Genomic DNA, 23,765 nt, shown 5'->3' on the forward strand with positions numbered 1-23,765 from the left:
ATGTGTGATTGCATTTGCCCATATTCTTCCCACCTATTGCCCGTTGTTGACTGTATGCTCCTTGGGGGAGGAAAGAACATGTGCATGCTGTCTGTGTAGCTCTATAAGGCACCATATGTCGTCTCCTCCTTTTACGATAACTCCCTTTTTTGCCCATTCTTCTTTTTGCCTTATCGCTCTGCTTATTTAACAGAAGCACGTTGTTGTTTTTCAACTTTGCTGATGCAGACAGTCTTGTTTATTAACAGTGTACTAGGGAGGGGGTTTTATAACTTAAGGGAATGAAATCTGCTTAATGGACAAATAGGAAGCAAAATGCATTTGCCGTTTGGTTTTTTGAAGTAATTTCTCCCATTTCCATTCTGCCTTGCAGGAGTGTGGATCAGCTTTATGTTGGGGAACATTTCCCCCCCACTGCCTCCCCCTCCTTTTTGCTGCTTAGTTTATTTCTTGGGACCTGTGCAATGCTGGTGAAGGAAACTGGGATCACCGTGTTTGGTGTTTGCCTGGTGTATGATGGCTTCTTGCTTTCTCAAAATAGACTCAGAATGTAAGTAAACATAACTTGCATGTTTAAGTCTTTTGGCTATATCTATCTTGCATAGAAGCACACAAAATGTACCAGCTCATAAGTACGTTCAGTACATGGGTGTCCACAGTGGGATGACCTGGGGCAGTTGCCCTCGCTGGATCAGCCAGAATTTCCAGATTCCCAACTTTCATTTTTTTAAACACAGGAAGTTTATAGTATTTGTAAAACTTGAGATTTGAGGCAAGTAATTCCACCAGTGCAATGGGGCTTCCCCCTTTCTCTCTTTGTGCACTGCCCCCGTGTCCCTCCCCAGTTGGTTCTAGGGGATGTCATAGAATCATAGAGTTGGAAGAGACCACAAGGGCCATCGAGTCCAACCCCCTGCCAAGCAGGAAACACCATCAGAGCACTCCTGACATATGGTTGTCAAGCCTCTGCTTAAAGACCTCCAAAGAAGGAGACTCCACCACACTCCTTGGCAGCAAATTCCACTGTCAAACAGCTCTTACTGTCAGGAAGTTCTTCCTAATGTTTAGGTGGAATCTTCTTTCTTGTAGTTTGAATCCATTGCTCTGTGTCCGCTTCTCTGGAGCAGCAGAACCCCTAGAACAACACAGGATGGGGGGAGGAAATAGGGAAATGGTTAGTGTTGAACTGGGTCCAAATAAATTTGGGTTCAAATCCCCACTTAACCACACATAGTTACGGAGTCACCTTCCTCAGTCACTGTCTCACTGCCATACCTACATCACTAGGATGTTGTGAGAATAAAGGTTTTGGGTGGCTGGGGGGAAAACCCATCTATGTTGTCCCAAGCTACCTGGAGGAAAATATTAGCTAATTTTCACAGTGTTTCCATTTGGACAGAATCATCCCTAAAAACCTTAGAACTTGGTTGTCTGATATGTATTTGGGACTGTTCAGTGAAAATGGTTCTTTCCTTCCACTGCTTTCCTAGATGGGCTCCTTGCAGTGACAGATGCTAACTATTGTGTTTTATTGCTTCGATAACATTATATAGCTGCCACATCTGTATTGTAGAGCTTCCAAGAATTAGGCTGTGTGGCCCAGGTGTGGCACAACTTTATATCCGTGCTAACATGATCCAGCATGAATGCTGCAGTTTATAGTGCTCAGTATTTTATGTCTATACTTCTTCCCTGGCACTCTTTATTGAGATGGATTTCTCCATCCAAATAAAATAACCTAGTTACACTGATAACAACACTTAAGATCGATAATGGAAACAGCACCAACAGCTGCAACAGACATCAAGCCATTAGAGCAGCAGCAAATGTACAAGCTACAGTGAATCATAAAGTATATAATTGTATACATACACATTTGTAAATTTATATTAAAGTGAATTAAATTTTTGCTGGGTTGTGGTCAGCTAGGCTCCACTCAGATCCACTGGAATTAATGGACACTCGTTAGTAGCACTGACATTGAACACAAGCCTGTTTCATAGAACTGCCAATTTATCCCAGGTGTGGGGAATGTATTTGATGCCTTTCTGCGATTCATTTTCAGCCTTAGAGAATGACTCAGAGGAGCACTCTTGTCACGCCGTCTGAGAAATGATATTGGGTGTGGGATCATCCTAACACCGCTTTTCACCCAGGTGGAACCAAATAAATGCTGTAGGTAGCCCCGGCTTGATGTATGTGGAAACCTGTCTGTTAATAAAAAGCTTCGATTCCTTTCTCAATTAGGAAAAACGGAGGGGTGCACCAGAAGATTCCTCGGCCTCCTTCAGCTTCCCTACACGCTTCGTTGCAATTTCCGTCATCCAGCAGGGAAAATGGGAAGCACCGCGTGGCTCACAAGGGGACGTGGAACTCCTGCCACCCGGCATCGCCTGAAGAACAGCAGCACAACGGCCTTTCTGTCTTGAGCAAAGTTGTGAGAGCTGTGCTAAGGTACTATATTCAAATAAATGTTCCGAACTTGGAAGTGCACCCAGCTGCTTTTATCAGAATAGCAGGTGAACATGGGTTTGTGTTCCCCATATCATGCCTTTTGTTCATTTGGCCTAGTCTTCGCCAGCCTGATGTTGGTGGACTGCCAACTCTCCTCATCCCCAGGCAGCATGGCCCAATGGTTTGGGGAGGGATCAATCTTGTCAACTTTGCTTTCTCTCTGTTTCCCATTTTTTCCAGTCTTAAGTTTAGCTCTCCTCATTTTTGCACCAGTTTACAATTTTGTTTAAAAGTCTGAATAAAAATTCACATACATTTTCTTGCACATTTAATCTAAAATACACATTTTTGTATAGTGTTTTGCCTAACACACACATTTTTGCAAGCAATATACAGTGGTACCTCGGGTTAAGTACTTAATTCGTTCTGGAGGTACGTTCTTAACCTGAAACTGTTCTTAACCTGAAGACCACTTTAGCTAATGGGGCCTCCTGCTGCCGCTGCGCCGCTGGAGCACGATTTCTGTTCTCATCCTGAAGCAAAGTTCTTAACCTGAAGCACTATTTCTGGGTTAGCAGAGTCTGTAACCTGAAGCGTATGTAACCTGAAGCTTATGTAACCTGAGGTACCACTGTAATGCGTTTTTGTACATCATTTTCACCAATTTAGGAAATTTTGTGTGCGCTTACCCCTAATAATATGTTTTTTGTGCACATTTATTGTTCTCGAAGCTGCAATGCAAAATTTGAAGAGGTGCAAATTTTGAAGGGGAGCTGCGTTTTGGTTCGAGAAGTGCCAATTAGATTTGCATTAAAATGTGAGCCAGACTGATTTATCCCCCGTCGTTAATCAGGGATGAAGGGAGTCTCAAGGGTGCCTGGTTGGAGAAACCTGCTGTTAGGTCATTCGGGTCTATTCTGACTGGCAGCGGCTGTCTAGGGTCATAGGCAGAGGTCTTTCCCATTGCCTTCTACCCAAGCCTTGGTACCTGGAGATGCCAGGCACTGAATTGTGGCTCTCCTATGCAGCATAACTCAGTTTCCTTTCTCCCCTCTGTTTTGCAGGGGAGCCAACATGTCCCAGTGCAGTTTCACCAGCATACCTAGCTTTCAAGTGAATGTGGTATTTTGGGTGAGGACCATTTAGCAGGTTGCGCTTTAAGGATAGTGCAACTGGTTCAGCCACACCGGGTGCCGTGCTGCAGGGGGCGTCACAACAATGCTGTAGAATGGAGCCAAGAGGCCAGGGGATGCCAAATTTTATTGTCGCGTAGGGCGCCTCTGAAATTTGAGAGCCCAGAGTCTGCTACTGCACTTAGGGCCCTATCCTGCAGAGATGAGTAAAGCAACTTCCCCTAGGTTGTGTCACTAAATGGCAACTTGCGAACAGGAAATAAGGGCTTTGTGTCACTTCTGTTTTTCCTCTCTGGGTGGAGCACAGCGTCCTTCTACTAAGGATTTATGTGTATTGCTTTCTAAGTTTCCTTACCCATCTGCTGGTAATTGAGTTGTGAATAAGTCTTATTAGCCATTATCCCTTTTTAATCCCTCCTTAATAGGGCACAGTGCTGTTAATTGGATATGCTTGTTTCCTGGTGTTGTGTTTCATTTGCCAGGTGATCTTTTCCCTGAAACGCTGGACTTGTTGATTAGGGTAGTGACTACTGTGGTATAACTATGGGGCCAAACCATGTGTGGAGAGTTTGGCTAAGCAGTCATAGCAAAATAAAGCAAGGGTTTGTGCTACAAGTGTACAGTCAGGCAGACACTTCTGAAAGGAGTAATGTGACAAATTTCCAGGCCACAGTGATGCAAACAGCCCTATAGATGCATTGATTTTACAGCGCATCTATAGCGTGTCTCTCTATAGCAGCCTTTCCCAGTCTGAAGTTTTGGCCCACAGCTCTTATCAGCCCCAGAGAGGCCAGGTGAAGGTCTTTTTTACTCTGCCATACTTTTATGTTTTATGTTTCAGTGCATTCAGATCTGGTTACAAATAGTTTCCCCATTTGCTGGATTTTAGGCTGGGGTTTTTTTTGTTAATTTTTATTATGGTCACTTTTTAGGTTTCTTTTTGGTACTGTTGGGCTGTGCGTTTTTATATAATCTTTGTATTGTGATTGTTTTACTGATTGAATTGTATTTGATTTTTTTGTACATTGCCCAGTGGTCTTTGGTTGCTGGGCAGTCCGGAAATGTATTCTTATTCTCATTACAGACATAATGCACATAACAGGCATAACATTTTTTTATGTCCATGTGTTGGCAAGCTAGTCATACAAAGGAGTTAGCAGTTGGACTCTCGATATAATCAGATTTCAGCATTTGTTCTGAAAGAGTTTCTGCATCCAGACGTGATACAGCTAATTTTGCTGATAAAACTTCTGCCCATGTAGTTCTGCTGTATGCTTATGCAAGATGTCAGCAATATCTGCTTCCTTGGGTCTTTGTGTTCTGGAGCAGTTAAGAAACAACTAGAAAAGTGTTAGGAACCATAATGCTCCAGGTGATCCATAATGTAGCTTTTGGCATTTACTCAATATTTGTAAAACAGACAAACAAACAAACAAAAAACCTATATGGTCCAATGCAAGCGTTTGTTTTTAATTACAAACTTGGTTGAATTTTGTTTTTAATTGCCAAACACAAAGTGTTGTCTTCCAAAGAGAAATATATGCACATATGTTAAGACTTTTATGCATTCATCCACATGGCATCAAAACAAACTTGGAAAATCTTTTACATTACATTTTCATCTCACACCCGCAGGGTATACTTAAGTCTAAGGCGTTAAGATAATTTCTCCATAGTGGCTGCTGTGACTGAGACAGAATGGAGATTACTGTACTATTGTTAATAAACAATATAAACTGAGACCATACAGAGCCAAACCCAGCTTTCTTTGTTCATCCTCTTATCACCCAACGAACATTCAAAAAATCAATACCAGCAATAAACTAAAAACACATTGGCAGTCTAAATGTCTCAGTAGGCTTGTCTAAACAAAAATGTTTTTAGCAGGCCCTGAAAAGAATACAGTGAAGGTGTCTGCTTGATATCAATAGGCAGGGAGTTCCAAAGTGTCGATGGCACTACAATAATAGGTTGGTTTATTACAGGTATTGTGTGGTGCCTGTAACAGTGCCAGTTGTGCAGGATCAATCCCATCAGGAACTCCAGTCTTCGCCTAGCACAAGATTCTGTGTTCTGCTATGCAAGGGAGTCTACTTAGCTCTTTTATGAAGACTTTTAAACTTGGTTGAGCACCTTTTTGAAACATTTGCCTTTATAAAAAATAAAAGAAAACTATTCACCACCCTTTGAAAGACTGACAGCTTTATGGAGGACTGCTCATAGTTAAATGTTGTATGGAAGCATGGTTTTCTAATGAGAACTAAAATGGAGAGCGAGGTAGGTTTAACTACCATTTTGTGATTTTACAAATCTCCCCTGTACAGTCCTCCAATTATCAATTTGTAGTTAAGTTCTGCAAAGCCATGGTGAGTGCACTTGATATCCTCAACGTTTAATTTAACACAAAGCTAATAACCTGCTCTTGTCTTTTCTGCCTTGTAAGAAGTTGTTATATCTATTTATTACAACAGGGAGTTTGGGTTATGTGCAGCTATGGAAGAGGGATGAAAATATCAAACTTGGAAAAATACATTAAAAATTGCACGATTAAAACATCAAATAAAAAAATGAGTGAATCAAAGTTGGTTTAGATATTTGCAGTATCTCCATGTCAAATGGATTGTTTACTCAGATGTTAAAAATAACAGCTTGTTATTTGCAAGGCCCTAAAGTAAACTTGCAAATAAATCTACAAAAATTAGTAGTCCATAAAAAAATTATAACTCACCTGCTCTCACATACCTGTGTTAGTCATTTAAAGGGGAAAACCCACCTTGGCTTTTGAAAACCTTCCCCTACATAGTCACCTGGAGCCTATTCTTGCCAAGTGAATTTACAAACCTCTGCTAATGAGATATGTGTGGTGGGTTTTTTTTGGGGGGGGGTAGCCTGTAATGTTTAATTTTTTAATCTATTAGACTGCTTTCATTGTAATCTTTACAGAAAAGCAGCATTCAGATGCAGTGAATGTAATTATTGGCAAATCCTTTAATGAGCTAAAAAGATATCTCTGATTAATTGGGCAGCAGATTAAACAGAAACTAACATAATAACTTATTAAAATTGTAGATTTTCAAGAACTATATTAACAAAGGCACTTAATCTTCTTTTTCTCTCATAGACATTGTCTCTCCCCCTGCACCCCCCCCCAGCCCACACACAAAAGAAGAATGTCTTTCCTGAGATGGTGCCTAAAACAAAACATGTATACGTGACCTACAAGCAAATTATACTTCTTGCTTCAGGTCTAGCTGTTCCCAGACTTTCTTCAAAGTGCTAGTCGTTATTTTGAAAGCTTTTAAAGTGGTTTAGGACCAAGATACTTAAAGAACAATCCCACCCCAGATAGGAATCTGCTTGTCAGCTAAGACAGGGGTGAGTAACCTGCAGCCTGACACCCTTTCATGTGTGTAGGAAGGAGGAAAACAGGGGGAAAGGGGGTGACAGAGATAAAGGGATAAATAGGCACCACTGCGGTGGGAAGGTAAATGCCGTTTCCATGCGCTCTGGCACTTGTCACAGTGTTCCATTGCTCCAGAAGCTGTTTAGCCATGCTGGCCACACGACCCGGAAAAGCTGTCTGCGGACAAACGCCGGCTCCCTTGGCCTGAAAGCAGAGATGAGTGCTGCACCCCATAGTCGAATTTGACTGGACTTGAACATCCAGGGGTCCTTTAGAGCCAGTGTGGTGTAGTGGTTAAGAGCGGTAGACTCATAATCTGGTGAACTGGGTTCGCTTACCCGCTTCTCCACATTCAGCTGCTGGGTGACCTTGGGCCAGTCACACTTCTTTGAAGTCTCTCAGCCCCACTCACCTCACAAAGTGTTTGTTGTGGGGGAGGAAGGGAAAGGAGAATGTTAGCCGCTTTGAGACTTCTTCAGGTAGTGATAAAGCGGGATGTCAAATCCAAACTCTTCCTCTTCTTCTTTACCTTTACCTGTGTTGGAAGCAGCTTTCTACAGGGTTTGTCCATTGGTCCATCTCACTCAATACTGTCCGTCTTGACAGCTTTTTTGGGAAGATACCAGGGACTGAACCTAGGATTTTCTGCTTGCAAAGCATTTTCTCTCCCATTGAAACACAGCCCTTTTCCATGGCATGCTGTGCTTGTTTTTAGAAGAGAACCTAATACAATCTTGTTTCTGTTCAGGGATTGTTGTGTCATCTGGGGCAGAAAGTGTTTCATTGTTTCCTAGATTTTATTTTATTTGGTGGGAATATCTCTACCCCCCCATCTCAATCCTCCCAAAAGAACGGGAAATTTATCTTGGAAATTTGTGGCTTGCGTTAACATCATTGGATTCTTTCCTTGTTATAAAGTGCAGATTTATAGCAGGGAGTGGCTATTTTATTTTAAACGTAACCAGCAGACTGCATAATAGGCCTTGCTGATCTATGAGGAGAGGGTTTTTACAAGCTCCGGTCAGGAAGTTAAATGTTGGAGGGCTCTAAGACAGCTGTCTCTATTTCATCGTTATTCCCTGCATTTGCAATTCAGCTGCGTTTGATGGATGCTGTGTGCGCTTCCAAGGTCAATAGGACCAGATTGTTTACACTGGAGTTTTTTTGTATGGGTGCCAACACACACACACACACACACACAAGATGCTCTGATTCTTGCTCCTCTACTAATACCAGCCCCAGCAAAAAAAAATAGCAGGAAAAAGAGATCTTGAAATGTTGGAGGAAGCAACACAGCTGTGAGCCGTTTTGCAATTAAAATTTCAAGACCTGCGATTTTCGCCACCAGATATTGCTGGCCAGAAATTAAACAGCATGGAGGGCTCCACAGAGCATCTAACTCATCTGAATAGATTATTTGAAGCATTGTCTAATATGGGGTGGGAAATCTGTGGCCTTCCAGATGTTTTTGGATGCCAACTCCCATCAACCCCAGCCAGCCAGTGATCCCTCAGTATTTGGGAAGCCGCAGGTTTCTCACTCCTAGTCTGACAGAAATTTGTCACAGGAACTTCTCTACGTTTTTTCAAAAAGTGAGTTGCGTCTCCTCGGTTGTTGTCTTCTTTGGCAATCACTCGTAGCTGAGTAAGATTGTCTTCCATGAACACGGTTTTAACAGTGAGTCTGTAAGTGGCTGTGGAGGCCAGTTCTGGATCCACACGTCCTTCCACAGTGGGGGCATTGGTGCCTGGGCAGGAGTTGATCATGGTGAGGGTTTGCCAAGCGTGCCTTCCTCTTAGCACATTTCTCCCTTTTGTCCTGAGTTTGAGTGTCTTCAAAGCCCATGACACCTTTGGTAAAGGCTGTTCTCCAACTGGAGTGCTCCCAGGCCAGTGTTTCCCAGTGTTTAGAGTTGACAAAAATGTTTCTTGTGTATGTGTTACAGGTTCTTGGTACAGTCCTCTCACGGACCATCTAAAACTGTAGCTGTTTAAATAGTGAGGTGATGAGTTGGAGGCACATTTTTGTTCTGTTTTTGAGGATATGCTGGTGTATTACTATAATAGGGAAGGGGGGAAATAGCAAAAATGGGCATTCCCTCTTACAATGGAAGCTAGACATTTGCTTATTAAATTTATTAATTCCTTCAATATTTCAAAAATATTTCAATATTTATAAAAGGCTTCTGTGTCAAGGTTTTGATTTTTTAAAAACATAATAGATTAACAGGTTAAAAGGCTGATGATCAAAGCCTTTTTAGTTGATTAATTAGTGGAGGCTGCTGTTCTAAATGAACTTGCAAGGGTATAAGTGGAACACAGGTGGAATCTAGACACACATAAAAAACAATGTGAAAATGCATATATATATATATATATATATATATATATATATATATATATATATATATATATAATTTGCCATAGCTCACCATTGCCACCTATTGTCACATTTGTGTAATGCACTTTACAACACATTTAAAATGTTTTATTTGCAGCTGTATAGCTGAGTCTGCAGTGAGTCTTATTGTACAGTACACAAGCACAAGCTTGCACTGAGTGAATCTGGCTCTTTTGACTGTGAAAGTGGTCTAAATGGTTAGAAAATAATTTCAGCTGTAGCTAAATTTGATCTTGGCTCCCTAAACATTTAAATAACTGGATATATTTTCCCAGTCCTGATGTTCCAGTTATCATTGTGTGCCCTCTGTTCTTCATGCCAGATAATGGAACAGAAGCAATTTCAATTGTATAGAAAAAGACCACCCACCAAGGGCATTTCCCTCTGTCCTTAATCCTGTCTTCTTCCACTTCATAATGTAGCCATCTTTGGATCCCATTTGTGTTCACTGGCTTAATTAAACCTCTTTCCCAGTGGCTTATTTCAGATACATATTAAATTTACATAAACACTTTCCAAAGCGCAAGTCTCAAGATTGTTTCAAGGCATAGAAACTAAGTTTTGGATCTGGTGGGAGGAAGAATCGACTCATAACATAAAGAGAATACATAAGCCTATTATAGCTAGTAGGCGACTCAATAGGAAGCATTTCATTTCTTTTATTATAGGTATCTTTAATACAGTCTCCCAATCATATTTCTATGGCAATTAAACGGTGTTACATGCAAATTTTGTATGCAATTCCAAGCTTGCAAGATAGGACTATTACAAGAAAAGGCAATCAAGGGGATTGGACATCTTAAGCAAGAAGGAGTACTTCAGCACTTTGGGATTAAACTAATATCACAGGCATTTAAGAGTGCTTAACCTAGCCTGGGTTGTGCTTTCTCCATGCAAACAAACAAAGTAACGTTGGACCAGGACTTTCAAGACCCAATTGAAATCCCCACTCAGCTATGAAGCTCACAGAGTGACCGTGGACTCCTCACTGTTTCTCACCCTCACTTCCCTCAGAGGGTAGTTGTGAGGATAAAATAGGGGGGAGGAGACCCATGCAGAACACCCTGAACCCACTGAAATCAATTAGTAGCAGATTTAAGACCTAAGAAATTATCATTCTTTGCACAACATGCAGTCTGCGGAATTCATGGCTTCTACAAAATAACTTTGATGGAGTCTAGCATAAAAGAAGCTTGGAAGAATGAAAATCACAACAAAGTTTGATTTTGTACAGTTAGTCCTCAACTTGCACTCATTTAACTTGTACACATTCATCTTTCTGCACCTGGCATTTTTTAAAAAGGGGGTGGTTGTCAAGGAAAAAGAACTTTGGCAATCTCACCTGCCATTGAACCCAGTGTGTTTCGACTATTCGTGTGATCCCTGGAACGTAACCTCTATGTACGTTGCAGGCTTATTTTGTGTGTGTGCATGCACATGCCATCAGTGTGCATAACACTTTACTGGAGTGCAATATGGCAGGTCTCTGCCCGAAGGAGTTTACAGTTTAATATACAATATACAAAGCAATGGAAGTAACCGAGGAAGAGGAAGAGTGATTATTTCACTGATACATGCTCTTGCTTTGTTTTAGTTGAATATGGGAATTAAGGGATTGTACCAAAGGATTCAGAGAAAAAGATCTCAATAATTTTTTGATAATTTGAAGACAGGGGCTGTGAGTTTGTGCATATGTCCCACATGAACCTCTCCATATTTGGTTTGATCTGCCTGCACTTCTCACCATTGTGTTAAAACTTTCACAACACAGTTCTTCTTAAGACCTCATATGGGATAGTTTATAGATAGTCTCTGAAGGATCCCCATTGATCAGTTATGAGGTAATGCTTTCCTTTAGCTTGATGCCTCACTGGGAGTCAATTCTGAAAGCACTGACTTGGAGGAAAAAATGCCGTATTGCAACCGGCTGTATATAGTGCTGGTCAAAATCTTCAAGACGTTTTGCAGATTTGGCAGGTGATAGGGGTTTGGGATTCAGAAGTTTAACCCAACAACAGGATGGGGATTTTTCTGTGTAATGAGCTTGGGTGGAAAGGCTAAGGGAGCTGGCCATGTTCTGCCTACAACCACAAATAAAGGAAGGAAACCATAACACTAGACAATGGGCACTTGCAGACTGTCCTCCCCCCCTTTGCAGGTATGTTCTACAGCGTCATTTGTCCATTGGTGGACCATTGGCTCATCTGGCCCAGTATTATCTACACAGACTGCCAGTGGCTTTCTGGGATTTCAGAAATGACCCCCAGGTCTCTCTGGGTAGGCCATTCTACAGCCTGAGTGTCATCAACTGAAAAGGCCTTCTCCCCAGTAGCCACTTCCCAGTATTCACTCAGGGAGAAGGGCATCTAAAGATGATCTCAAGGTCTGATTAGGCATGTTTGCGAGGAGGTGAGCCTTAAGGAAGCAGGTTGTAAGCCTTACAGGGTTGGGAACATTTGGCTTTCCAGATGTTGGTGAACTACAGCTCCCATCATCCCTGGTCCATTGGCCAGGCTTTCTGGGGCTGGTGGTAGTTGAAGGACCAAACCCCACCACTCCTGTTCTAACACATTTAGGCCTTTAAAGGTCAAACAGCGGATGTCTAACCCCAATATAAAGACTGGTTTGTTAAGTCTCTTTTATGATTCTTTGCCTGTTGGTTTGCTCTGTGCTGTGCAATCCAGATGTTGCAGCATGAAGGTTAATGGCCTCTGGAGATTAAGCTGCATCCTTTGGGGCTATTGCAGGATGATCACAGAAACCAGAAGGATGTTGCTAATCTCTTCAGACAGACTGGCACAATAGCATGACGTGGAATGTTTGAGATTTGGGAGCAAGCAAAGTATATCAGTGTTATGCACTAACATGGTTCACAAGTGTGTGTGTCTTTGGGTCTTTTCATTAGTCATTGCACAGTTGTTTTGAGTTTCAGGTCTGTCCCTTCAAATTGCAAGTCACTGTTACGCTCATGGGTCTGCTGAGCCATTCTGCTGTTTTGGTTCCACCCTGGGATTTTATAATGTGGATCAATGTGACCCCAGTCATCTCTCCTTTCTTTTGACCTGCTTGCTAAGGATAACGATGAGCATTGCTACTTGCGTCATTGCTATTCTTATATCTTAGAGCACATCTGCCTTCCAAATTGTAAACCACTTTTAAACTGGCTTACTGCTAATGACACTTGAGTGCTCCACTATTGATTTGTTTTTCAGAGGGACTTGACAGAAGTTGAGGTCCCTGGTGGCTAAGGAAGAATTCTTGTTTCTTCCTTTTGTTTGTTGAGAAAAAGAGACTTCCAACCCAGGTCGCATTCAGACTTGGGGACTATTGTGATAGTCTTCCTGACCATAGTGCTAGTGCATTATGTTTTCTTATGTTCCTTTCACATTGCAGTATCTGTTGTATTATGGAACTGTGGCTTTTCAACTGATAACACAGGCATGCTGCACTGAACTTCATTCACAGCAGTGGGTGTGGTGTGACACAACTGCAAACATCATTGGGCAACGTCCCTACTTCCCCTCTCTTTCCATACATATATGCTTCTGTTCCCCATGAAAACAACAGGAAAGAAATATGTTATGTACTGAAGTTCTCATCCTGGGCCAGCAGGGGGATACTAGATAGTTCAGGTCCACATATGCAAATAAGGGATCGAAAGTGATGTTCAGTGATTGGATAGTTACAGAAAGTTGTTACAGTTACGTTGTACTGGAGCTCTATATAAGCAGGCTGGCTGAACCCTTCAGTTCAGTTCTGTTCTGGCCTGTGAATAAACAAGAGCTGTTTGAAGAATCGCTGTGTCGTCTGATATGTTCACCCACAACTTAACAAAATGTATGCCGGAAACGTGCCCCAAATGTCTTCACTTTACTCCCAAGATTTTCCGGGTTATGGCATCTGCAAACCTATTTCTTCTGTAATCAAATAATATGAAAATGAGTGCTAAACATGCATTATATTCCATTAGTTTTCTGGAAGTGGCTTTTATGTCATAGGAAAGCTCTAGTATAATGTGGAAATTAACGGGAATAGAACAAACTGCCATGTGAATGCAGCCTCGGAGTGGCTTACCACGTGACTGCCTTATGTCCCATTGAGCAACAAACATTTGACAGACTATCGCTGAAATATTTTTGTTGCTATAGTAGTCTGAAGGCAGTCTGGTATCTCTCTCCGCCCCTCCCCCCTTTTGGAAATCCATTTGTCATTTTAATGGCTCTGGAATCCTACATGCTGGGAGATTGGAAATGTCAGAATCCAACAAGAGGCCTCAACGACATTCTTAATAATGAAAGAATATATCTGTGCTGCTAAGGCATCTTGGTTCCTTTGGGTAGTTCAGTTAATTTCAAGGTGTGAATAAGATAAAAAATAAAAATCATCTCAGCGCTGAGGCGATTCTCCTAAACCTGCTCATCTGTAAATAAGCAGATTCCTCAATTGTCTGAAGCTGCCACTGCGCCATAATGATGCTCAGCTGCCTGCTAAATAATGATACTTTCCTTCCACCAGGATGAGAGCAAAAGCTTTTGATCGTAGGCGTAGAACTCTTTCTGGAGTTCATTATGTGTCAAAGCAGCTTACCCTTTACATCTCGCCCTCTCTCTAAAGAACTCAAAGTAGTATAAACAGCTCCCTACTTATTTTTTTTTACACTAAACAGTACTGTGAGGTAGAATCTAAGGTCACACACTGAGCTTTATGGCTGGGCAGAGATGTGAATAGGGGTCTTCCCTATTCTAACCTAACCAAGACCTGCTTATAGATTTGCACATGGAGAGAAATTTAGTCTTCATGGTGACGGTCTTCAAAACGTGGGCTTTACTTGTAACTACAACTCAGAATAAAGAAAGAAGAACAAAGGAAGGAAGGGGGATTTGTGAGGATAGCAGTGTTCACGAGGCAAGACTTTCTGAACGCTTCGAAAATGCAAATAATAATACATTAGTATGCTGGATCAGATTAAAGGTCCAGCCTTTTGACATATATATGTGCGTATGTATTAAATTGGTCGCCATTAAGTTAATCTCTGCTTATTAGCTTGTGTCTAGAATTAAGTGGCAATTATATCATTAGCTTAGCACCCTGCATGATTAACTTACTGAATTCACTTGTGCATGGTTTTCAGTTTAGATGGATTTTTTAAAGGAAGGCTGGACCAGTTCATGAAGGAAGATAGGTCTTCCAACAGCTGTTAGCTATGTCAGGTGAGATAACCCTCCTGTTCAGGGTTCTAATCAGGAGGGAGGAGTTTCAGCTCCCTACTGAACTCCTTTCAACAGCTTCCTCTTGGGCAGCTCTTGGTCCAGTTCTTGCTCCAGAACATGGAGGGTTGGTTAAGGATGGATACGGAGAGGCTAAGTGACAGAGCATCTGCTTTGCATGCCGAAGGTCCCAGGTTCAATCCCTGGCATCTTCAAGTAGAGCTAGGAAAGACTCCCTGTCTGCAAGCCCAAGAATAGCTGCCAGTCATGGTCAACAATATATAATCTGGGGTTTTGCTGGCATATCTGTTGTACTGGTAGCATATAATATCTGCAACATTTTATGATACTTGTAAAACACTGAAGGTTCCCCCTCCCAAAAAAGTAAGCAGTATATACATTATCTGCATGTTTGCCCACCTTTGGTTCCCACCATGCACTCAGCTCTCACTTGTGACTCCTAGAAGCTGACAGCAGCCACACCCCAGGAAGCAGCTTTGACGGGCCAGCTAAACCAGGTGAGGGGAGCCGATGGGTCTCAAAGCCATCTAGGAGCAGGAAAACTTTGACCCTAAACCTCAACTGCCTGGTGGGATATCTTCGGGAGAAGAAAAGGCTAAGGCGTAAGCCCTACACAAGTGGAATTGCTAAGATGGTTGGATGGCACTTTGTACTCCTCCTTCTGGCAACTCCTATAGCCAAGCTGGTGTGAAACGTATTGCTCTGCTTTCGAACACATCAGCAAAGCCGAGAGGTGGGTCTTGTCGTCTGGGTAGTCCAGGATCTCCAGGCGTGCACCTCGGATAGGTCATTTCAGCGTTGCTAACTCAGTGGTTTGACTTCACCCTCAGAGTTGCACTCCATTGTCCTGGGCAACTTTTTGCTGTTTGAATTTTTGCCACAATTTGTTTTCCAGCCTGATGCAAAAGTCTATTTTTAAGGCAGAGAATTTTTTTCAACTGATTTCAAGATTATTGATATGTAGAAAGACCATATTGCTTAGAGCACATGAAGAGCTCTATGATCTCCTTCCTTTTTAGGTTTCCCTTGATTTTAATGGGAAATAATGCTGCGGGCAGAAATAATTACCATAGGATAAATCAAAGGCACACAGATGGAACACCCTGATAATGAGATACAGCAATTAGTAACAACTTTGTTTTAGAACCGTACTAGTGGTATGCTTTGGAATTTCTTTGATGTGGTCACTGATTTATAGATAATATTGGGGAGGGAATATGAGGCCCATACAGGCAAGCTCAGAATTTTTTTGCTTTTGGCTCAAGGTGTTTGTTTCTTAATGCTATGAGCCCAAGAAAATTTGATGATGAATTGCCTCAAGCTCAGTAGTGTTCATCTTAGGATCAGGCTGCAAAAATGAAAAATGTATTTGGCATAAGGACGGTATTTGTACAGTACTGAGGCTTTCAAAAATGATTTCTGGAGAATCCTCAGGTTCCATAGAAGCTTACCAGGAGTCCCTCATTTCAGGAATGGTTGGCAAGTTTCTCTGAAAGTTGTTTTATTTATTATATTTCTATCCATTCAAGGAGCTCAGGGCTGCATGTATGGTGTTATCCCTCCCCCCTTTAGTCTGACAGTAACCTTATGTGGTAGGTTAGGCTGACAATGGCTAGTTTGTGGCCTCATGGCTCAATGGGGATTTGACCTTGGCTCTCCCCAGACCTAGTCAAACACTCTAATTACACCACAATGGTTAAAAGACAGCCGGTCCTCCACTATTGCTCACCTGAAATGCACCATTGCAGGGATGTGTTGTATACTGTATACTCTTTCACTTTGTCCTGGGAACTATAAAAGACCTCTGAAAAAATCTCTAGAGTTGAATGGCTGAATTCAGACATCCCACCAAAGCACGGTTTGATTGCATGACTGAACTTATGTCACTTTACAAACCATGGTTTGCAAGGAACTGAACTTGGATATCAAAGGATGGTTCAGAGTTGGTTTGCAAACCACAGTTTGTGCTGCTATACAGTGGTGCCTCGCAAGACGAAATTAATCCGTTCCGTGAGGCTCTTCGTATAGCGGTTTTTTCGTCTTGCGAAGCAAGCCCATTGACAGCTTAGCGGATTAGCGCTACAGCTGTCAAGCGGCTTCCAGCGATCAGCTGTTAAGCGGCTTAGCGGCTTAGGAAAAGGGCAAAAAAGGCGGAAAAAACCCGCGGGGGGATGCAAGATTTTTTTCGTCTTGCGAAGCAACCCCATAGGGGAATTCGTTTTGCGAAGCGCCTCCAAAACGGAAAACCCTTTCGTCTAGCGGGTTTTTCGTCTTGCGAGGCGTTCGTCTTGCGGGGCACCACTGTATCTGAATTCACAAACTACAATTATGGCTTCATAAGGCTGCTGCAACACTGAGAAGGGAGCAACGTTATGGAGCTGGTAGCCAAGCAGATGCAAAATGAAAGCAGATAAGCAGATTCAAAACAAGGTTTGTCTTCTGTACATTTGAAAGTTCTGACTTTGGTGTCAGTTCATAACTAGGATTACCAGAAACCATGGCTTGGCACAATGTCTGAATTGTGCTGTTTAGTTTTTTTCCCCTTTGCTCTCTCACTTTCATTCCTATTATAGAGAAGCTGTTGCATTTGTTATATCTAAATGCCTGGTTGTTTGTGTGTGTGTGTGTGTGTCTGCGCGCGCACGCACACACGCGCGTACATCTATTAAAAAATTGCTTGCCTAAGCCTGTGCAGTATCTCTTTCAGTGAAAGCCAGAATCAACCCATTTTCTGCAAAGGATATTGTTGTTGAATGGCAGTATACAATGTACATTTTGCATTCCTTCCAATAAATGCCGGAAACGGTTGGCGGTATGCTCTGTGCCAACACCTTTTGTGAAGTTTATTATTGGGCTGTCGTTAAGAACAGGAACTATGGTATTGCTGTCTTTTCATTTATCCATTCTGATAAACTGTGGCAGTTTTCAGTGCTTATGCAGTTTTTTCTAAGTTCTTTTCTAAATAAAAGGAAATGTATCTGTTGGGTGTAGAATCATCCTCTTATTACAGTGGCCAACTTTTTTTAAAAAAACAAGGAATGCTTATAATGAAGACTCTTAGCTATTTCTAAAGCTGTACACATTAGGTAGGGCTTTGGTCAGTAGTGGTAGGCTCAGAGGGTTGCCATATATCCTCTTTTTCCAGGACATGTCCTCTTTTTCATGGGTAGAGTCATCATAGTGATCTATAGTTAAAAGTAGAAGTCGGCAAATGTGTCCTCTTTTTTTGCTGTTCAAAATATGCAAGCCTAGAACTTCAAATGATGAAATGTTCTTTTGAATGAAGAGCTGTGTGTACAGTGGTTACTACATTGATGTCTTTAGACATCATCAACCACCAGTTCTCTGAATTAGGATCTTTCCATTCCCATACAGAACAGGGATAACCAAATAGGTTGGAGCAAAGGACAATGCAGAAAACCTGAACTGCCGTTTGTTGTGTTTCAGCTTTAAAGAGCAGGTGTTTGCACTTGGACATAGAGCTTTAAAGTGTGGATATGTGTCTGGAAAGAGCAGGGCAAACGATAAGTGTAAGTAAAGGAACCCCTGACCATTAGGTCCAGTCGTGGCCGACTCTGGGGTTGCGGCGCTCATCTTGTTTTATTGGCCGAGGGAGCCGGTGTACAGCTTCCGGGTCATGTGGCCAGCATGACTCTGGTGAACCAGAGCAGCACACGGAAATGCCGTTTACTTTCCCACTGGAGCGGTACATATTTATCTACTTGCACTTTGACATGCTTTCGAACTGCTAGGTTGACAGGAGCAGGGACCGAGCAACGGGAGCTCACCCTGTCACGGGGATTCGAACTGCCGACCTTCTGATCGGCAAGTCCTAGGCTCTGTGGATAAGTGCTATGTCTTTCTGGTTTCCAAGTTTGCCTGTTTTAGGTGTATCCTTTTTCTGTGCCTTCCATTGGAACTTTCCTGTTGTCTGACGTGTTCCAGTACAGCGGTTCTCTTGAAGGGACATGTAATCGACAGGCTGGTCAGAGCTTGGCCCAGTGCCACTCCAATTCTCTTTTGACAGCAATATTAAGAGGGAGATAAGGAGGAGTTCTGTAGAACTCAGTAATTTGTACCGGTTCAAGGGATTCTGCAGACCTCTCGAAGCAGCTCATCCACATCAAATATAGAAACAGAGGGATGCTAATGATGCTTCTGGTATATACACTGTTCTCAGTTGCGGTGTTTATATTGCAATGGATAACATTGATTTTTATCTGAGAAGTGTCTTGTAAGCAGGCAACAGATGGCTCAATATCCAGGCAGGTTGTGCTAGAGTTTAGAAGCACATTTACCACCTGGAGTCGCTCAGGTGGACAGCTCTGTTTGGACAACAAGGGGATGGACAAGGGAAAAAAGACTTTGTTCATTGATAGTCTGAAAATGGGCATTTCATTGTGCTTGTATATATTTGATTCAAGTTTTGTGCGCCTACAGTCTCCACTTGTGTTTTAATGCTTCCAGTTTCCCTGCAAATGAAGGCAGAAGCATTGCAGGGGGAGAAAGCACCTAGGAGAGTTTTAGAAACCACCAGACCAAGAAACAGAACTGATATGCCACCTCTACAGAAATTCTGAGTGGCAACTGTGTAAACCCAACCAGATCAGTCTGCCAGTAACAAGAGTATTAGAGACCCCTCCATTTCCAGATTCCCTGAACCAAATAAAAGTCTGCTGGATCAGGCCAGAGGCTCATCTAGTCCAGATTCTCGCTCTCGCAGTCACCAGTCATGTACCCCGATGAGAAGCCTGCAAGCAGGACATAAGCACAACAACACTCTCCCCACTTGGGATTCCCAGCAACTGGCATTCAGAAGCAGACTGTCTCTGACAGTGGAAGGTAGAACATAACCATTGATAGCCTTATTCTCCACAAATATGCCTAATCCTCATTTAAAGCCACCCATCTTGGAGGCCTCACTTCTTTTGTGAGAGCAAATCCCATGTGTCCAAACCTAGCATGTATTTCAAATAGCCCTGAAAGGCAATGGAACAGCACCATGGTAGTTAGGAGGAGCAGGGAATCCTGAACCGCACAGTGTAAGAATGCCATGCTCAAGATCAAACCTCTCCATTCTTAAGGAAATCAGCCCTGAGTGCTCACTGGAAGGACAGATCGTGAAGCTGAGGCTCCAATACTTTGGCCACCTCATGAGAAGAGAAGACTCCTTGGAAAAGACCCTGATGTTGGGAAAGATGGGGGGCACAAGGAGAAGGGGACGACAGAGGATGAGATGGTTGGATAGCATTCTCGAAGCTACCAGCATGAGTTTGACCAAACTGCGGGAGGCAGTGGAAGACAGAAGTTTCTGGCGTGCTCTGGTCCATGGGGTCACGAAGAGTCGGACATGACTAAACGTCTAAACAACAACAACAATGAACCTGCTGGCTCCCAGGGAGGAGCTTGCATCTACATTGTCCAAACCCAGGGTCACGGTTAAGGTCTACAGACAGAGTTATAAGGATTTTGACCAATAATTAGCAAAGCCATTGTCCCAACACTAGAAACAGACCTCCTGCCCTACTTCTAAAGAGTAGGGCAGGACCAGTCATTCATGTGATTCTTATCCCAAGTAAGAAAACCTTGGTTGCAAGTGTGTGCCCCTACAGGGCAGATCAGTTTGCACCAGTGCATATGGTGGTGTGTCCTTGGTGATGGTACCTGAGTCCAACCTTCTGACTCACTGCCTTCTTCTAATTTGGCTGGCTCTGCCAGTTCACTGGCCACCTCCTCAGCTACCATGAGAACTTCATTCTCAGGGGACGAAGTGGAGAGTTGCTCCAGCGGCTCCCCCTCCCCTTCTGTGATGTCCAGCAACAATGGGGTAAAACCCTTTCCTTGCTTGAGCACTCACTATCTCCAGCCTCTGGATCCTACTTCTCCTCTGACAGATCTTGTCATTTAGTCCCATCCTAGCTGGCACCACAGGTTCCATGACACAGCCTGAAGTCACACTGTATATTCTGCCACCTCAGCTCTTGAACACCTAATAAATGGGCAGTTAACCTGGCTCTCCAGATGTTGGAGAACAACTTCAAAAGGGCTGTTTTCCACAAGCAATTTTCTTTATCAAGCCAATATCCACTCTTAATATCCAACCAGCATGGCCAATAACCATGGATGATTGAAGTTGTAGTCCAACATCTCGTTAGCCACCTATGACTCAATTCTTACTATTTCTGTGGAATGTATAAAATCAATCCACATTTAAGACATGAATCCTAAGAGCATAAAGGATGCCGAGGAGAATGAATAAATGGAAAAGGTGCAGTTGAGAAGGAACTATCTGGCTTGTCATGTCAGATGTCAAAACAACCATAAACTAGTCATCTTGGCAGTGCTGGTATGTCGGAGTTTGAGATGCTTTCTTTGGACTTTATATTTTATTGCAAAAATAGAAAACATAGGGGGGGAAATAAAATCTCCTGCCCCCAAATGAATCATTTTTATCTCTTCCAAGATTGTGAATGGAATTGCATCTGTCTTTTTAAAAGGGAGGAAATCAGTCTGAAAACTGTTTATAAAAATAGCAGAGCTTTTCCAAATAAGAAAAAAGGAGGGAAACTTGTTACCAGATCTATTTAGGGTGTGTTCATTGCTGTGGAATGAATACAGCCTCCTTTATTTCATCTGACTTGAGCAAGGGAGCTTGACAGATCAGAATGTCAGATTAGACCCTTTTCTGCACAGGAAGGGCCTGTTTTCCTGATGGCTTTGGAACTGGCCTCCATTTAACTGATATAGAGTAGATATTGGCTTGATAAAGGAAATTGCTTGTGGAAAATAGGCAGGGATTTGAACAATACTTAAGGAAATAGCTCATGCTTTGCACCAGCCCTTTTGGAGGACAAAGAGCCAAGTTCCTAGCTCATGACAATTCAGTCTAGAGGTAGCTATTGCCCTCAAACTACTAAGTAGTGCTGCCAGATCTGGCTTCTGTTGGCTCTGTACCTATTTTATTCATTCATTTGATTAAACCTAAGTCTCACTTAAAACAGCATCTTAAAAAGTAGAGACATATTTAAAGCTATGGTTTTCCCAGTAGTGATGTATGGAAGTGAAAGCTGGACCATAAAGAAGGCTGATCGCCAAAGAATTGATGCTTTTGAATTATGGTGCTGGAGGAGACTCTTGAGAGTCCCATGGACTGCAAGAAGATCAAACCTCTCCATTCTTAAGGAAATCAGCCCTGAGTGCTCACTGGAAGGACAGATCGTGAAGCTGAGGCTCCAATACTTTGGCCACCTCATGAGAAGAGAAGACTCCCTGGAAAAGACCCTGATGTTGGGAAAGATGGAGGGCACAAGGAGAAGGGGACGACAGAGGACTAGATTGTTGGACAGTGTTCTCGAAGCTACCAGCATGAGTTTGACCAAACTGCAGGAGGCAGTGGAAGACAGGAGTGCCTGGCGTCCTTTCGTCCATGGGGTCACAAAGAGTTGGACACGACTAAATGACTAAACAACAATAACAAAGTCTCACTTTGGTGTGTTGCTTCCTGAATCCGTGTCCTCTCTCATGCTGTGTTCAAGAGACCTAAGTCGAATTAAACTTACATTGTAATGGAATTGGTACCCAGCTCTTGTTGTTCCAGACTTGAATTGTAGAGCAATATCTACATACGGAATAACTCTCCTGCTATGTCAGGAGGAAGCTGTTGGGAGCACGGCTGTGGTAGGGCAAAGTGAGGCAGGGAAAGAGCTGAACCTAGGAGACCAAGCAGAGAAAAAGTGAGGCAGATCTGTGGCAAGGACTGTTAGCAGCAGGGCACCCTTAATATTAGCAGAGAGTGTGCTGGTGTGGAGTATTCCTCCTGACACGTTGCTGCTTACCCTGAGAAGGTGGAGGGGTGAAGCTCAGAGCTGCTTGGTTGCACTGGCAAGACCACAGCAGCCAATGCCGTGCTTCCACATACCCTTGAAGTGTTCCCACCATCTGGGTAAAAAGTAAAAATGCTGTTGTCATGAGGACAGTTCCACCCCCTCACATGTGCCGTTACTGGCCTTTAATGTTCAGTCTCAGGAGTAAGTTTGGTCTGGAATGGCCTATTCTGAGCTATTGGCTTTTAAGGTGGCCTGGCTTTCTACTCTGTAGTTCACTTCCAGAGTTTAGTGGATGGCAGACAGGCTGAACACCTGCTGAGCAAACCTCAGGTTTCAGGTCTTGCTTCAAGCTGTAATTGTGACAGCAAGAGCAGAGAGGCAAGTTGCATGTACTCTCTGCCATTGTCAGGAACCTTGCCCTACGTACTGCAGTGGATCTTTGTCTGGGTGTGTCCACCTTCTGTGCATGCCCTTGATGCCCACTCTAGGCTTAGAGAGACCGTGCATAGGATTAGTTGCTAGTGGTGATGCACAGATGGTGCCATTCAAGAATAGGTGCGATTTAGTTTAGAGCTTGCTTCATTTTAGAAACATTCCATAAGGATGCCACTAGCCCAGACATCTTCAGCGCTGCTTATCTTGTCAGTAAATATTTAATAATATTGGATAGCTCAGCCCACATAATTCCTGTCTTGCAAGTGAAGGCTATTTTCATTGGTGTTGAGTGTGTGGGGGAGGTACAAGGATGCTTAGGAGACCAGAAAGCTAGTTCTTAACAACTCCTTCCTATCTGCTCCTTAGCCATCCTTTTCAGTCTTTTTCTAGAAAAACTCTTCTGTGAATTCAGAGTAGCACAAATGAATTGATCCCAAAAATTGTGTGGGAAGGTAGTATCGTATTTGTAAAGCTCTTCTTCTGCCCAATAGCTATGTGTAAACATTTATTAGCTGTTTTAGGATTAAAACATGCAAACATAGGTCTGTAAGATTTTTTATGTAAGCACTTTTATCAGGTGTGGTGCAAGTGAAAATCGTTTTGACCACTCTCTGACAGAAAGAGCATGCAAGTTTCCAAGCTTGATGGAATTCTTCGTTCATGTGCTACTCGGAATTCACAGAACAGCTTTTCTAGGAAAGGCCTAACAACATACAGACCCAATGTTACTGCTACAACAACAACAACAGTATCAAAGGAGGAAATATCAGGTATGAATCCAGAGACAAGCAGCTAACCACTAAAACACTGTTTTAAGAAAACAGACCAGAAATGGAAAAACTACTATCTCATACCACAGCTTCAGTGGAATACTCCTCCTAGCCTA

The 23,765-nt window shown here is 42.7% G+C and overlaps 1 protein-coding gene across 1 annotated transcript in view; it reads left to right on the top strand.

Annotated features, from left to right (window-relative positions):
* TMTC1 (transmembrane O-mannosyltransferase targeting cadherins 1) overlaps positions 1-23,765 on the top strand; it is a 145,079-nt gene that overhangs the window by 22,119 nt on the left and 99,195 nt on the right. The window contains exons 4-5 of the mRNA XM_081926883.1: positions 374-550; positions 2,248-2,454. Coding sequence (XP_081783009.1) covers positions 374-550; positions 2,248-2,454 — 384 coding nt within the window. The remainder of the gene's footprint in view (positions 1-373; positions 551-2,247; positions 2,455-23,765) is intronic.

The sequence above is a fragment of the Podarcis melisellensis genome, assembly GCF_964234715.1.
Source record: "Podarcis melisellensis genome assembly, chromosome: 10".
In the NCBI taxonomy this organism is placed as follows: domain Eukaryota; kingdom Metazoa; phylum Chordata; class Lepidosauria; order Squamata; family Lacertidae; genus Podarcis; species Podarcis melisellensis.